This window comes from Salmo salar, chromosome 12 (assembly GCF_965601325.2).
Source record: "Salmo salar chromosome 12, fSalSal1, whole genome shotgun sequence".
Classification (NCBI taxonomy): Eukaryota; Metazoa; Chordata; class Actinopteri; order Salmoniformes; family Salmonidae; genus Salmo; species Salmo salar.
The window spans coordinates 54,200,155-54,215,666 of record NC_138302.1 but is presented as its reverse complement, the minus strand read 5'-3'; the positions used below and the strand labels follow the sequence as shown (position 1 = coordinate 54,215,666).

Below are 15,512 nucleotides of genomic sequence, written 5' to 3'. Positions count from 1 at the left end.
TGCTATTGTATGTGTGGGTGGACCATTTCAGTTTGTCAGTGATGTGTACGCTGAGGAACATGAAGCTTTCCACCTGCTCCACTGCGGTCCCATCAAAGTGAACAGGGGCAGACTCCCTCTGCTGTTTCCTGAAGTCCCCAATCAGCTCCTTTGTTTTGTCGACATTGAGTGAGAGGTTATTTTTCTGGCACCACAGTCCCAAGTCCCTCGCACCACACCTGGCACCACACTCCCAGGGTTTCGTCATTGTTGGTAATCAGTCCTACTACTGTTGTGTCATCTGCAACCTTGATGATTGAGTTGGATTTGTGAGTGGCCACGCAGTAATGAGTGAACAGAGAGTTCAGGAGGGGGCTGAGCACGTACCCTAGTGGGGCCCCTGTGTTGAGGATCAGCGAAGTGGAGGTGATGTTTCCTTCCTTCACCACCTCGGGGCAGCCCCTCAGGAAGTCCAGGACCCAGTTGCACAGGACTGGGTTCAGACCCAGTACCCAAGCTTAATGATGAGCTTGGAGGGTACTATGGTGTTGAATGCTGAGCTATAGTCAATTGACAGCCTTTTTACATAGGCATTCCTCTTGTCCAGATGGGATAGGGCAGTGTGCAATGTGATGGCGATCTGTGGATCTATCAGGGCAGTAAGCAAATTGAAGTGGGTCTAGGGTGTCAGGTAAGGTAGAGGTGATATGATCACCTAGCCTCTCCAAGCACTTCATGATGACAAAAGTGAGTGCTACGGGGCGAGAGTAATTTAGTTCAGTTACTTTTGCCTTCTTGGGTCTCAGAACAATGGTTGACATCTTGAAGCAAGTGGGGACAGCAGACTGGGATAGGGAGAGATTGAATATGTCCGCAAACACTACAGCCAGCTGGTCTGTGCATGTTCTGAGGACGCGGCTAGGGATGCCGTCTGGGCCGGCAGCCTTGCGAGGGTTAACGCGCTTAAATGTCTTACTCACATCGGCCATGGAGAAGGAGAGCCCACAGTCATTGGTAGCGGGCCAGGTTGATGGCACGGTGTTATACTCAAAGCGGGCGAAGAAGGTGTTTAGCTTGTCCGGAAGCAAGACGTTGGTGTCCGTGACATACGTCTTATGTCTGAGCCGTTGAATCGCGACTCCACTTTGTCTCTATACTGATATTTTACCTGTTTGCTTGATTTACGGAGGGAATAACTACACTGTTTGTATTTGGCCATATTCCCAGTCACCTTGCCATGGTTAAATGTGGTGGATCGTGCTTTCAGTTTAGCCCGAATGCTGCTCTCTATCCACGGTTTCTGGTTAGGGTAGGTTTTAATAGTCTTAGTGGGTATAACATCTCCTATACTCCTCCTGATTAACTCAGTCACCGTATACATGTATTTGTCAATGTTATTGTCAGAGGCTACCCGGAACATATCCCAGTTTGCGTGATCAAAACAATCTTGAAGTGTGGATTCGGATTGGTCAGACCAGCGTTGAATAGTCCTTAGCACGTGTACTTCATGTTTGAGTTTTTTGCCTATAGGAATGGAGAAGCAAGGGAGGGCGTTGGATGGCCTTGTAGGCATCCCGGAAGTTGGAGTAGCAGTGGTCGAGTGTTTTAGCCACGAGTACTACAGTCAATGTGTTGATAGAACTTCTGTAGCGTTTTCCTCAAATTTGCTTTGTTAAAATTCCCAGATACAAATAATGCAGCCTCAGGATATGTGGTTTTCAGTTTGCATAAAGTCCAGTGTAGTTCTTTGAGGGCCGTCGTACTATCGGCTTGAGGGGGAATATACACGGCTGTGACTATAACCGAAGAGAATTCTCTTGGGAAGTGATACAGTCGCCATTTGATTGTGATGTATTCTAGGTCAGGTGAGCAAAAGGACTTGCGTTTCTGTATGTTATCACAATCACACCATGAGTGGTTAATCATGAAACACACACCTCCGCCTTTGTTTTTCCTGGAGAGTTCTTTATTCCAGTCTGCGCGACATATTGAGAGCCCAGCTGGCTGTATGGACAGTATATCCCGAGAGATTCATGTTTCCGTGAAACAGAGTATGTTACAATCCCTGATTTCTCGTTGGAAGAAGATTCTCGCCCTGAGGTCATCTACTTTATTATCCAGAGACTGATCATTAGCGAGTAATATACTCGGAAGCGGTGGATGGTGTGCGCGCCACCTGAGTTGGACTAGAAGTCCACATACCTCTTCTCCAACGGCATTGTTTTGGATCAGCCTCTGGAAACAGTTCAATTGACCTGGGGGGTACAAACACAGGATCCAATTTGAGAAAGTTGTATTCCTGGTCGTAATGCTGGTGAGTTACCGCCGCTCTGATATCGAAAAGTTCTGTATGTAATAACACAAAACATTTCCTGGGGTAATAATGTAAGAAATAACTGCCAAGTTGCTTAGTAGCTAGAAGCAGAGCTGCCCTATCTGTGGTCGCCATCTCACAATGTTCCTGTCTTTTTCTGTGTCAACTAGGTTCATAATTTAACAATTTTACTCACATTTACAGATGACATACATGTTCCAGAAGGAATTTCTGCCCAAAAAATGCATTTTGATTTTAAAAAAGAATCCATGCCTCGCCTGTGAAGTAGTGACGCCTGACATATGCCTAGTTTCCAGAAACAAGTCACAAATGTGATAGGCTGAAGTTTCAGAAGGACAAGATGTCATCCTTTCCACCCTGCTGTGGTGTGTGTGTGCACTCGTGCACCTGTTTCTAGGTGTGGATACGTGACAGCATGCATGTACTGGTTGGTATGTGATCTGAAGACTGTCTGTGACTGCTGCAGGAGAATGTAGGCATCTTTGCCCCCCTCACAGCTGAATTGACCACAATACAGAGAATCTGGATGCAAGAGCAAAATGATCAATGTCCTTGACTACCTGTAGTCCATAACACCAATGGTTGGTTTCCCAGACCCAGATTAAGCTTACCATTGGAGTAAAAATATGTAAATGATCCATTGAACATGCTTTTTAGTCCAGGACTAGGCATAAACTGTCTCTGGGAAATCGACCAAAAGAGGTTCTGTTTCGATGACAAGGTAGTTATATGGACTGAAAAAAATATTTTGTGAAAATAGCACCTTGATCTTCACCAACGGCCTGAAACGATGACATTGATAACAGTACATATTTCTAGCATTATCTTGAATAATCAAGATCAAAATCAAATAATGTAAAATACTAACAAAGACGAGGGAATGGTTGAATTCAATTTATTCTGCATGCTTTTTTTGTTTTACAGAAGAGAGCGTTTCAAACAGAGCAAAGAAGTGTAGGATTTTGTATTTACTGTATATCAAGAATCTTATAGAAGAGGGATTAGGAGGTCATGGCGGATCACCACTTTTTTAAACAAAAGAAGCCATCCCCCATAGCCTGATCCACCATCCTTACTGCTGGACTCTAGTGTGTATCGAAACATTGTACAGATGTAGGACCTTAATTTGATCACTCTTTTTTTATGAGAATTTTCCTCTACAGCAGGAAATGCAAATGTATAGTGTATTTGGGATTCTAAAGTTTGTCATTTAAATGTATCAACCCCTACAGAAATGTCCAATAACTACAATCCACATATTAATTCACATTTCCAGTAGCTGCAGGATTATTTTCCTGCTGTAGCAAACTGGCTCAAATTAAGATCCTACACCTGTAGACTCACGAGATCAGGATGGTCAAAATAGGCTCATCTCCAAAGTTAACTGGAGAAAAAAAATTGTCATGAAAGGTATGGTCTCACAACATTTACAACTTAACTGCTTCGCAGTCATTGAACTAAAACTCTAGAATGTGTCTACAACACTGCACATTGAAAGGGAGACTCTGAAGTGCTGAGTAAATTGACGTCAAATAACATGTACACATGGGGTACTGGGGAGATTTTAATAACATTTAGGAAATCTGTATTTTTCAGTGTTGATGATGTTGCCAACGATGTAAAAAAATGTAACACCTAAATATTTCATTTTGATCTATTTTGATTTCAAGATTTTGGGGAGTATGCCCCGGACCCCTCCAACTCCCCCAAATAGAAATACTAACACAGTAACCGAAGCCAGGTGTCCATGTGTGCTACAGAAAATCAGGGCAGTTTCTAGCATTTTGGGGGCCTTGAGCGAGCAAAACATTTTAGTGGCCCCCCTCATGACAGGGGAGTGAAACATTTGCAGCTTTAAGGTTAATGTCCTGCAATTCTACTCATTTTGCCATGGGGTGGAGAGAACTTTGCAGTTATAAAGCTAATTTCCTGCGATTGTACATATTGTGCCATGGGGTTGAAAGAAATTCAGTTTTAAAGCTTATTTCCTGCAGTTCTACACATTTTGCCATGGGATGGCAGAGTATATCTGTGAGACATACAGAGAGCCACTGGTGTAGTTTCAGTGTGTCTGCAGAAGACTGTACAACCCATCTGGCTGGGCTGAGGTTGCTGGTCTGTCGGGGATTGAGCTGTATACGTGGTACGTATCAGACTAGAGAAAAGAAACAGACAGTTTAACTTCAGTCCTTTGACTGTAAATGTAACTGTGTATACTAAGTGGTTGTAACATCAATCTGAAACTGAGAGTCGTGCACAATCCCCAAACACAGTGGGTAATTCTGAACTTACATTGTCTTTTTCCGATGACTGTCCATTCTCTTGAACATGGCCTGTACAACACAGATGGAGCCTGAGTTAGAGGTTCTGTGTGCGTGTTAATTTGCTGTGCTTAATGTCACTTCACACTTCTCTTCCTGTCTCAAACCACTCTGTAGATTTACAGCTCTGTTCTCATGCTTTCAAGATGCTCTGACTAACACCTTATTTTATGTTTTAAGTTAGTACGGTTGGCATTGAGTGACAAAGTGTTATTGTGCTGAGGGTCCCATATTCACATGCCAGGTGGGGAAGACAAGGACAGAAGACATTCTGTTACCAACTCACCTGAAGGCAAAAATGTGGACGGTACAGAGGTGATGAGAGAATAGATCCCAGCATCCTTTGAATCCAACATGCCTGCACTGTTCACTGCTCCCATCACCAAATCATCTAGAACAGAAACTAAATTAAAATGTAATTAGAATATGTGTTTGTACATGCATGTGTGTAGTTGTGTTAGTAGTGTGTGCAGTGTTTGATGTATTTAGTTTTGGAACATACATTGTCTGTGATCATCCTGTCTGGCTGTAGGTCTGTACAACATAAAAGTATAAGAAGGTGGTGGTAAGAACATCTCATCATGGACAATACAGAACTAAAGGTTGATACAATCTGCATCATATTCACAAGGGAATTCTTACCTCTGAGAATGTTTCTCTGAAAAACAAATTAGGCCATATTATATTGAATATAGCCTACAATACACAATATCACCAAAAGGAGTTGATAGACTAACCCATGTCAAAGGCACTTACATTAATATGACAAAGGAAAATGTTTGAAAAATATTTGATATACAGAATCAGAAGTACTCACTGGTCCTCCTGCAGAGACAGACAGCTGTCAATCCCATCAGGAACACGCCCACTCCAGAAGCCACACCCACTACTGCCTGCCATAATTGCACAGCTGTTTGGTGACATGATGTCATCAGGAGAGCTCATTAACTCGGAATCCCAAAGTAAATACTTAAATGGTAAACCATATTATTGTCAGTCTTAGAAAATGTTTCTGTTTTCATATGTGTGAGAAAAGACAGCTAGTCAGCTAAACATTTGACATTTACATTTAAGTAATTTAGCAGACGCTCTTATCCAGAGTGACTTACATCAGTTAATTCATCTTAATAAGATAGCTAGGTGAGACAACAACATATCACAATCATAGAAAGTTCCCTCAACAAAGTAGTTATCAGCAAAGTCAGCGCTAGTAGGAACACACACGTTAATTTTTGCCGTGGGATTACTAAATAAGGATACTTATCCGAAACAATTTTTTTACACTTTGAATTCACAACACTGTCTTTGGAGCTTTGACATCCTGTTTGCAAATGTGTCATAAAAAAAGTATAAATACAAAAACCTGGGTAAGATAAAGGTAGTCTATTTGTTTCAGTTTTGCTAACTAAAGATGACTAACACCTGATGTAGGAGAAGAAAAAATGTCTTTCATATCTAAGAAAAGTACAACAATTTAGAGGGAAAGTACAAGCAGCGATGAATAGGTTTATGAGTAAACCAGTTGGCGCTTCAGTAAATTAGAGTGAACAAAAATGAAATATCAACCTAAGCGATACTTACTAGTTATTGTCACTGTGATGCCAGGGGTCAAAGTAGAAGTATCAGTCTTTGGTGAATTAATGTGAACAAAAATATTCTAATTACTAAGCTAAACTTAGGGCCTACTTACTTGTAGTTGGTCTCACTGTGATGTCAGGAGTCAAAGTTAAAGGAGCAGTCGAATCTGCTGGGAAGAAATAAAAGGTGATTTTATATCTGTCTACACAAGTATAAAGGTATTCATTATTCATGTCAGATAACAACATAACTCAGTCAGTAGAGAGATTACATGTTCAGAATTTCATTATATGGCATATTATTGTTAAAATCTAGACCCTTGACTGATTTGACAATTGGAAATAATATTTGAAAGCCCACTCCAGAAGCCACATCCACTGCTGCCTGCCATAATTGCACAGTTGTTTGGTGACATTGGGAAGGTCATTAGCTTGTGTTCCCAGGGTCAAAACTACATCTCAAGATTTGATCCGAATTTTAATTGTGAGGTTGTATGTCTCAGTTGTTTAATTTGTGTAGGAAAAGACAAGTAGTCCGCTAGAGAAGTATACTTACCCACAACACTGTCTGTGGAGCTTTGACCTCCTGTGTGCAAATGTGTGATAAAAAAATCAATTAATACTAAAACCTGGTTAAGATAAAGGAAGTCTATTTGTTTCAGTTTTGCTAACTAAAGATGACCGACACGCATGATGTAGGAGAAGAAAAAATATGTTTCATATCTAAGAAAAGTACAACAATTTAGAGGGAAAGTACAAGCAGATATGAATAGGTTTATGAGTAAATCAGTTGGAGCTTTAGTGAATTCGAGTGAACAAAAATGAAATAACAATCTAAGCGATACTTACTAGTTGGTCTCACTGTGATGTCAGGGGTCAAAGTAGAAGTAACAGTCAAACCTGCTGGAAAGCAATAAAAGTTAATTCTGTATCTGATTACACAAGACAAAAGGTATTCATTATTTCTGAGTCAGTAGAACACAACTGATTCTGTAGAAATATTACATGTTCACTATTTTATAATTTGTTAAAACCTTGACTGCATGTACAATTGGAAACAGTATTTGAACGCCCACCCCAGAAGCCACACCCACTGCTGCCTGCCATAATTGCACAGCAGTTTGGTGACATTGGGAAGGTCATTAGCTTGTGTTCCCAGGGTCAATACCACATCTCAAGTGTTTATAAAAATGTTAATTGTGAGGTTGTATGTTTCAGTTGTTTGATTTGTGTAGGAAAAGACAGGTAGTCAGCTAGAGAATGATACTTACCCAGAACACTTTCTGTGGAGCTTTGACCTCCTGGGCACACGCAAGAGAGAGACTGTTTAATAACAGTTAATACACAACACAACTTATTACGCCACTAAACTAAAATCATGTGGCCACTTTGGGGTGTCAGTTGTCAAAGTAGAACTAGTAGTTGAACCTGGTGCAAAGCAAAGTCATTGGATCTGATTATACAACAATAAATGTATCTAAATGGGTTGATTTAATGAATGAAATATCAACCTCTGTTTTGAAATCAGAGGAAGTTTGTGAGTCAGAAAACCTGGGTAAGATTAAGCTATTCTATTTGTTTAGGTTCTATCTGCTAACTAGGTAAAGATTACTAGCACACCTGATGGAGGATTCACTGCTGTGCTGGGGGTCAAAGGAGAGGTCAAACCTGGTGAGATGAGAGAACTCATATTACACAAAAACAAATGTATTCATCAAATCTGTTTCATATCTACTATGGTCATTTTAAGAATAAAGTTAGAAGCATCCAATGCGTTACCTTCAGGCTAAAATAACAAGTAGCTATGAATAGGTATATTCTCCTTGCAAACCAGTTGGAGTTTTAGTGAATTAATGTGAACAAAAATATTCTAATTACTAAACTAAAATTAGGGTCTACTTACTTGTAGTTGGTCTCACTGTGAAGCCAGGGGTCAAAGAAGAAGTAAGAGTCGAACTTACTGGGAAGAAATAAAAGGTGATATTATATCTGTCTACACAAGTATAAAGGTATTCATTATTTATGTCAGATAACAACAGAACTCAGTCAGAGAGAGATTACATGTTCAGAATTTCATTATATGGCATATTATTGTTAAAATCTAGACCCTTGACTGAATGTACAATTGGAAATAGTATTTGAACGCCCACTCCAGAAGCCACACCCACTGGTGCCTGCCAAAATTGCACAGCTGTTTGGTGACATTGGGAAGGTCATTAGCTTGTATCCCCAGAGTCAATACTACATCTCAACATTTGATCTCAGAAAATGTGTCATTAAATTGTGAGGTTGCATGTCTAAGTTGTGTAAAAAAGACAGGTAGGTAGCTTGAGAAAGACACATACATGGAACACTTTCTTGACTGTTTGAATTCACAACAATGTCTGTTGAGCTTTGACCTGTGCACATGGAAGAGAGATACCCTTTATCAACAATTACCACATAACACAACTTATTACAGACTAAACTAAAATGTTGTGGACATACTTACCTTTACTTGGAGTGTCAGTGGTCAGAGTAGAACTAAGAGTCGAACCTGGTGCAAGGAAAGTCATTCTAATTACACAAAACGTATTATCTAAATGTATCTAAATGGGTTGATTTAATTAATCAAGTATCAATCTCTTTTTTTATAATGAGGCAAATTTCAAATGAAAACTTACAAAAACCAGAGGAACATAAAGCAATTCTATTTGTTTTGGTTCTATCTGCTAACTAGGTAAAGATCACTAACACACCTGATGATGGATTCAGTGCTGTACTGGGGGTCAAAGGAGAGGTCAAACCTGGTGAGAAGAGAACTCATTACACAAGAAAGTCATTAATTAAGCAGAAAAAGAGAAGTATACTTACTACACATTACCTACAAATCAGATGGACTAAAAGTACACAAATCTGGACTGAAATTACAAGCAGCTATGAATTGTTTTTTTTAGTAAACTGCTCCGAGCTTTAGTGAATTAATGAGAACAGAAAATGTTTAACTGCAAACTCAATTACATTTAGTGGGCCTATAGGTAGTTGGTCTCACTGGAGTGTTGGGGGTCAAAGTAGAACTAACAGTCGAACCTGCTGGGAAGCAATACAAGACAAGTTAATTGTGTATCTGATTACACAAGAATTAAGGTATTCATCACTTAGTTAGAAAACAACACAACTCAGTCAACAGACCTTTGACTGAATGTACAATTGGAAACAGTATTTGCAAAGACGGTCCCTTAGAGGACCAATACACCTGTTGTAGGACTCACTGTGATGATGAGGGGCAAAGTAGAAACAGGGCTTTTCTTACCGCTGTAACGAGCTCTGCTATAAAATAACAGTAGTGCTAGGGCTGTTGCGGTGACCGTGTTACCGCTACACTGGCTTTATTTGTCACATGCCGAATACAACAGGTAGACCTTATCGTGAAATGCTAACTTACAAGAGGTCACTTTTTTAAAAATGTACAAGCGGTCCTTTTTGATAATGGTGTTTTCCGCTAATGGAACATTCGCGCTTATAGCCTACTACCATGTGCTCATTGCTGCTCTTATAATGTGAAGAAATAGCCAAATAGTTTATCAACATTTTAAGCTAAATGTTCTGATCTGTTTCGTCAGCCACAATACATAAAATATTTTTGGGATGCTAGCAGTTGTATTAATTTGGAATCTATCGCATCGCCCAACTGTCCCAGACTATGTTTGGTATATCTATTTCTTGCACAGAATGGAATAGGTCGGTTTTTGTACTATGGGGGATAGTAGATTGACATAGGCTAGTGCTTTTGCTGTTCGTTAGGCCAACCTATCTTGTAGGCTGACGAAAAGGTAATGTGGACAGTTCTTCCAATATCTTCAATAGGCACCTCGGAATTGGATAAGGACGCGTACAGTTGCGTCCCCGATGTGTCTGTCTTAACTTGTAGCCTGTGAGAAAGACCCGATCATGTGACAGAGAACCGTATGAGTGAGAGAGCTTTGGATTGGCAGCACACTCAGGGAGAAGGGCGCAATGCAGCACTCCGGGCCGCAAAAGGCATGGATTTTTTAGGGTGCATTACGGCCACATAGGGGATGCCACCGTGGAATTCGAGGCATTATCAAGTGCTTGTCAAATAGTGAATAAGAGACTTTTGGAGTGTGTACAGCCTGCGCAAAAAACAGAGCAGAGATCATGCCTTTCAAGCAACTTTTTTCAAATCATCATTAGAGTCTTATCATTCAGCCTTACTGTGTATTAAAAATCTAAACACGTAGCCCATCATTTGTAGAACTACTAAAGTTAATTATTAATAACTCTAAATTAAGCATTTGTTCAATTGTATTCTTCATAATATAAAATAATATCACAGAATTTTAAGCAAATCTTGTCTGCTAAATTAGCTAGTGTAACCCACAGCCATTTGGCATAGCCACATCAGGACCTAACAGAACAAAAACTGAGTATGCTATTCTTTTCTTCTGAAATAGACTACATTTTCTTCATATCATGCTTCTTCAGACCTGTCTAAAATAAATAATGTATTTATTGTGAAGGTGTAGGCTATATTACATGGATTTATTAGACTTTTTAAAATGGCTTGTCGGCTATGTGTGGAAGACAGGAGATGCTAAACGTGTTTATGTTAATTAACAGTCAATTACCGTGAGACCGACAGTTATTTGCTTGACAATCACCGGCTGACGAAAACAAAGTACATTTAAAAAAAGAAACAAAACTAATGTGTATCCTACCTGCTGGAAAGTGTTTAGTTGTTGGATCACTAATGTGAACTCCCACCAGATCTAAAAACATTTTGGGGATTGAAATGTGGTATTTAGTTTGTAGGTCAGAATGAATATAATAATCCTAAAAAGATTTTAAAATCAAAGTGAGTCAGATCATGAAGACCTGCAGCCCTGACAGATTTGTTCAGATTATAACTCACGTGCAAAGCTTTTCCCATCACTGCGTGGAGAGAGAGAGTTTGGTCCTGAGCTCACTCCGTAGTCACAGCTCACCTCCTTACTCCTCACTGACTGTAGACCACTGATCAGATCACTATGTTTTGGAGTGAATTGACAGAACTGCTCTCCGGCTGCTGAGGTGGCTTTTCTCTTCTTGATCTTTGCTGTGAAGGATGGCTGACTCTCCTCTCCAACATACAGGTTACAGGTGCTGTCAGGACTGACGGATCCAGGAATCAAACAGATGATGGTGAAGTCCTCATAAAATTGGACTGTAATGTCTGGTTTTGGATCTGTTAGGAAAAAACAGAGACTTCTTTTTACATCACTCTATTTGAATGTATATGTCACAATTAACACTACTAAACTAAATCCTGCCATTCTCTTTATATTAACTAACAGCATGTCTTATTTGATATCATGTCTATTTATGAGTGCCATTTAGTCATGTGTGCTGTGTTTACAATGATTTCCTTTCACTTAATTCCTTACATTCTCGCGTGTGAAATTAAATTGAATCGCATGGACTATTTTGCTTGCTTATATGGTGTGGGGGATGATGGAGTGTGTCACTTGTCATTTAATTATAAAATCATTTTCAGTGTTTAAGTACTCATAGATATTGTTTTTCTTGATATACGTTTGAAAAAGAAAAACAATTAATTCACTGTTGTCTATTAGATGATATCAGTGTATCTACAATTAAGTAGTTTGGGTTAACAAGATAACTTTGATTGATTGATGGTATTATTATTCAGTAAAAGTAAAAAACACTCACAATGACCTTGGGCTTCGATGTGTTGGAAGGTGACTGGAAATAATACAATAGGTCTTGATCAGGAAAATGTGCCATTCAAAAAAAGCATGAGAGACAAGAACACTTTGTAGAAGTTGGTAAAGTTTCATAAGTTGTTAAAGTATCATATACAACAATGGATCCATGGGCATGTTATCAAGCAGTAGTCATTCTGATCTGAACAAAATATAATGATAGAGAAAAATACATCAATAAGATGATCAATGGAATAGGACACTTATTACAGCCATGAGATTCAGAAATATATAAAGACTTCCTGAAGTAAAACATTAAAGAGGAGAGAGAATCCTGTAGCACTAACAGATGATGGAACTTGGAATGGAGGAATAACTCACCAAAAAGGAGGATGACCAAAAACAGATGACCAGCCATATCAGGGACGAACAACGACATTTGTCAGACATGTACAGACTGTTAGTCTGACTTCACAGAAGATGGTGACTGTGTCAGAGAGGATTGTTTGAGTAGAGAAGTAGATGTGGAGTTTGTTCACAGGAAAACCACAGATAGCAGAAACCAGTCTCATACGGAAAGTGTGGCTAAAGTTGCAGAGGAACATACAGAATAATTTCTCAGTCACTATTTTTGTTGTCTCAGGCTATTTGTCTTTAACAGCTGATATGTTGCATCATTAGATGGCTTCAATTACATTTTCAAAACCAACAAACTAACTTGTCTGTCTGAGTAAAAGATTTGTCTTTGACTTTTTGGTTTTATGTTTTTGACAACTGTATTTGTATTTGTGGTTGAGTTTTTTTTATCTCTAAAGCGTAGTAACACGTCACTTTGATCCCAGCTGGAAATGCTTGACCTGCCCAAGAGTGCAGCTCTTTTCCTGTGAGTGTCTGCGTACAGGATGAGTGAGTTTGACAGCTCAGCTGAACTGAGTCTCTCTCACTCTGATGACTCCAGAACTCACTTTCAGCTGAGGAAGGTCTGTGAGAATAGAATAATTGAGGGGTTGGTATTTTGTTGTTTTGAGAAATTTTATTCGCTAACTAGCAATAGCAAATAGCGGATCTTGAGTCCATTACCTCATACAGCGACAGTATGGGAAATTAAGGAGATATAATATATTGCTTGATTGCTTCATGTAATAGCTTATGACAACACACAGTATGATAACATATCACAAGAGGAACATGGTAATGATGGCACAACAGTACATTGTTTACAACCATTCAAATAGTCTTCTTACCCTGAATTGTGACTGTTGAAGGCCCACTGAATATGGATCTAAACTGTGAACCTGTAGCACTGTACTGACATTGTATTTTGACCTCAGCTGGTGAACTTTGACCTGTTCATCTGAGCAGCTGAGCTCCTGTGAGTGTATGTCTACAGAATGAAGCTAGAGTAAGTTCCCTCTTCCCACTATGTGGAAGAATCACTGAGCTACAGAGGCAGAAGGAGGACTCAGACAGCTCAGCTTAACTGAACTGAGTCTCTCTCTCTGATGACTGTAGGACACACTGTCAGACTAGGCTGAGGAAGGCCTGTGAGATCAGAGGAAAATAATATTTCACACTACGGCGATGTGTTAAGTCTCGAATATTGTCTAAGTCTTATGTTCCCTTCGTCAATATCATTGTACCCACAAATAGAGAACACAGAGAGTCAGTGAATGACATCTCCATATTAAGTTAACTAGCCTTTTACTAAACAGATGACAGTGACTGACTAAAATATTGTTAGCACATTTCATTTAACGGGGAAACGAAAATCGTGAAAATTGAAAAACTACTCTAAAACTAAAGTGTGTGGACATCTTACTATGTCACCCTATGTCACCCTTAACAATGTTATCTCAATAACCTTGAGCTTGGAGGGATGAAACAGCATCTAGCAATGACAAAAAGTCAAACAAGCATCTTACTCATTCTGGGAGAAAAAAACATCCTTCAAATGTCTTTGTGTGTCTTCTGTTGTCCATTTACAGTGCATTTATACATATGCTGTACATTAGTAAAATGGAGACTGTTCATTAGCAGTAACAACTCAATCACACAGCACATAATGACTTACATTCCACATGCTGATCATTTAATTGTTTTATATACAGTACCATGAATGAACATTTCTACAGCATGGTCAACCAACCGGCAGGTCAGTTTTCTTAGGTGACGAGAGGTGGATATTATACTATAGGAGAGTAATCATAGCTATGTAGGGACGTCAGGTGACAGACAGGTACGCTGAGCATCTTGACAACTATACCAGAGTGTCTGTGTGAGTTTGGCTGTGTGAGCAGAACCACAGAGCTGAGACCAGACAGCTCAGATCTGTCTGTCTGTCTGTCTGTCTGTCTGTCTGTCTGTCTGTCTGTCTGTCTGTCTGTCTGTCTGTCTGTCTGTCTGTCTGTCTGTCTGTCTGTCTGTCTGTCTGTCTGTCTGTCTGTCTGTCTGTCTGTCTGTCTGTCTGTCTGTCTGTCTGTCTGTCTGTCTGGAGTTGGAGTTGTCCCTTCTGTCTGGTTGTCTGCCATGGCTCCCTTGACTGGTTCCCTTGCTGCCTTGCCCACTTGGGCTCCTCTCTGCCTCGCTGTCTAGCTATTCTAGCTCTCTTGTCCCCTTCCCTCCTCCTAGCCTACCCCCGCTCGCTCCCCCTATCTCTAGCCCGGCTGGTGTCCTGACTGACTGCATGCCCGGCCCGCACTCACAGGCTGTGCAGCCAGCAGCTAATACACAGGCAGGGTTCTAACCTGGCTGTCAGAGGAGAAGGTGTATCCTGTGCATCCTGCATTAGCTTTGTCTGTCAGGCTGCTGTGTCCTTCAGTGACTGACTCTCATTGGTACTTCTGATGATGATGATCTCTCCCTGTCTGTCTCTGAATACACTCCAACCTCTTCTGGTTCTGTCCTCTGTTGTCGTTCTTCTTTTCTGTTATGATTCTAACGTTTCTATGGTTTCTTTTACTCTTCTCCTCTTTTCCTCCTGTCTCCTGTGTGCACTGCTGCTTCCTCTTCTCGTGCCATCCCTCCTTCCTCCTCTTCCTCCTCCTCCGCCTGCAGCCTAGCTCCCAGACTTATGGTTTGGTTAGCTAAGCTAGCAAGCCTTTTAGTTAGGTTACCAAGGTAACTACTGTAGCTATCTAGTAAACTTGTTAGCTACTTCAGTGGATGTTGAACACATTTCTAGGGGCAAATGTGTTAAATTGTAGCCATGGTATAAAGGCCATGTTTGTTGTTACTGCATATCCTTAAACATCCTGGCAATAACTGGCTGTTGAGACTGTTCTGTGTTTTTGTCTTTTTTTTGTCTTTTTTACGAAAACATTATTGCAGTCAGAGTGCAGTATGACTGCAGTACGCTACAGTGTAACTGCAGTTACAGTGCAGTATAATTGCTGTTGAACTGCAGTACACTGCAGTTATGCTGCAATTACTGCGTCCAAAATATCACAGTAGACTTTCTGGAAAGTTTGGTGGAGCGCATTTCCATTCCAATTTTCTTGAAAGACAGCACCATGCAATATCGAAGAGCCCTCAATGCCGCTCGATAATCCTATTTTTCCAACCTAATTGAGGAGAATTAGAACAATACAAAATGTATTTT

The 15,512-nt window shown here is 40.1% G+C and overlaps 1 protein-coding gene across 1 annotated transcript; it reads right to left on the bottom strand.

Moving 5' to 3' along the window:
• Positions 1–3,195: 3,195 nt before the first annotated feature.
• On the bottom strand, positions 3,196–12,443 carry LOC106565164 (uncharacterized). The gene is made up of 20 exons (XM_082959078.1): positions 12,296–12,443; positions 11,922–11,954; positions 11,125–11,436; positions 10,931–10,981; positions 9,213–9,281; positions 8,951–8,998; positions 8,704–8,748; positions 8,558–8,611; positions 8,116–8,172; positions 7,833–7,880; positions 7,484–7,513; positions 7,062–7,115; positions 6,769–6,798; positions 6,326–6,382; positions 5,453–5,545; positions 5,278–5,293; positions 5,138–5,169; positions 4,922–5,026; positions 4,607–4,647; positions 3,196–4,469 (listed from the first exon to the last, which is right to left on the bottom strand). The coding sequence occupies exons 1-20, from the start codon at positions 12,351–12,353 to the stop codon at positions 4,377–4,379; spliced, it is 1,326 nt and encodes a 441-aa protein (XP_082815204.1). The 5' UTR covers positions 12,354–12,443; the 3' UTR covers positions 3,196–4,376.
• Positions 12,444–15,512: the final 3,069 nt, after the last annotated feature.

Bases quoted from the DNA above. Each gene is read 5' to 3' on its own strand.
- LOC106565164 (XM_082959078.1), bottom strand. From the start codon at position 12,353: ATGTCGTTGTTCGTCCCTGATATGGCTGGTCATCTGTTTTTGGTCATC. The intron at 9,282-10,930 runs GTAGGATACACA...GCTTCCCAGCAG, and splicing joins AACTAAACACTTTCCAGCAG to GTTCGACTGTTAGTTCTACT. The intron at 7,514-7,832 runs GTGTGCTAGTAA...GCGTGTGCCCAG, and splicing joins AGCAGTGAATCCTCCATCAG to GAGGTCAAAGCTCCACAGAA.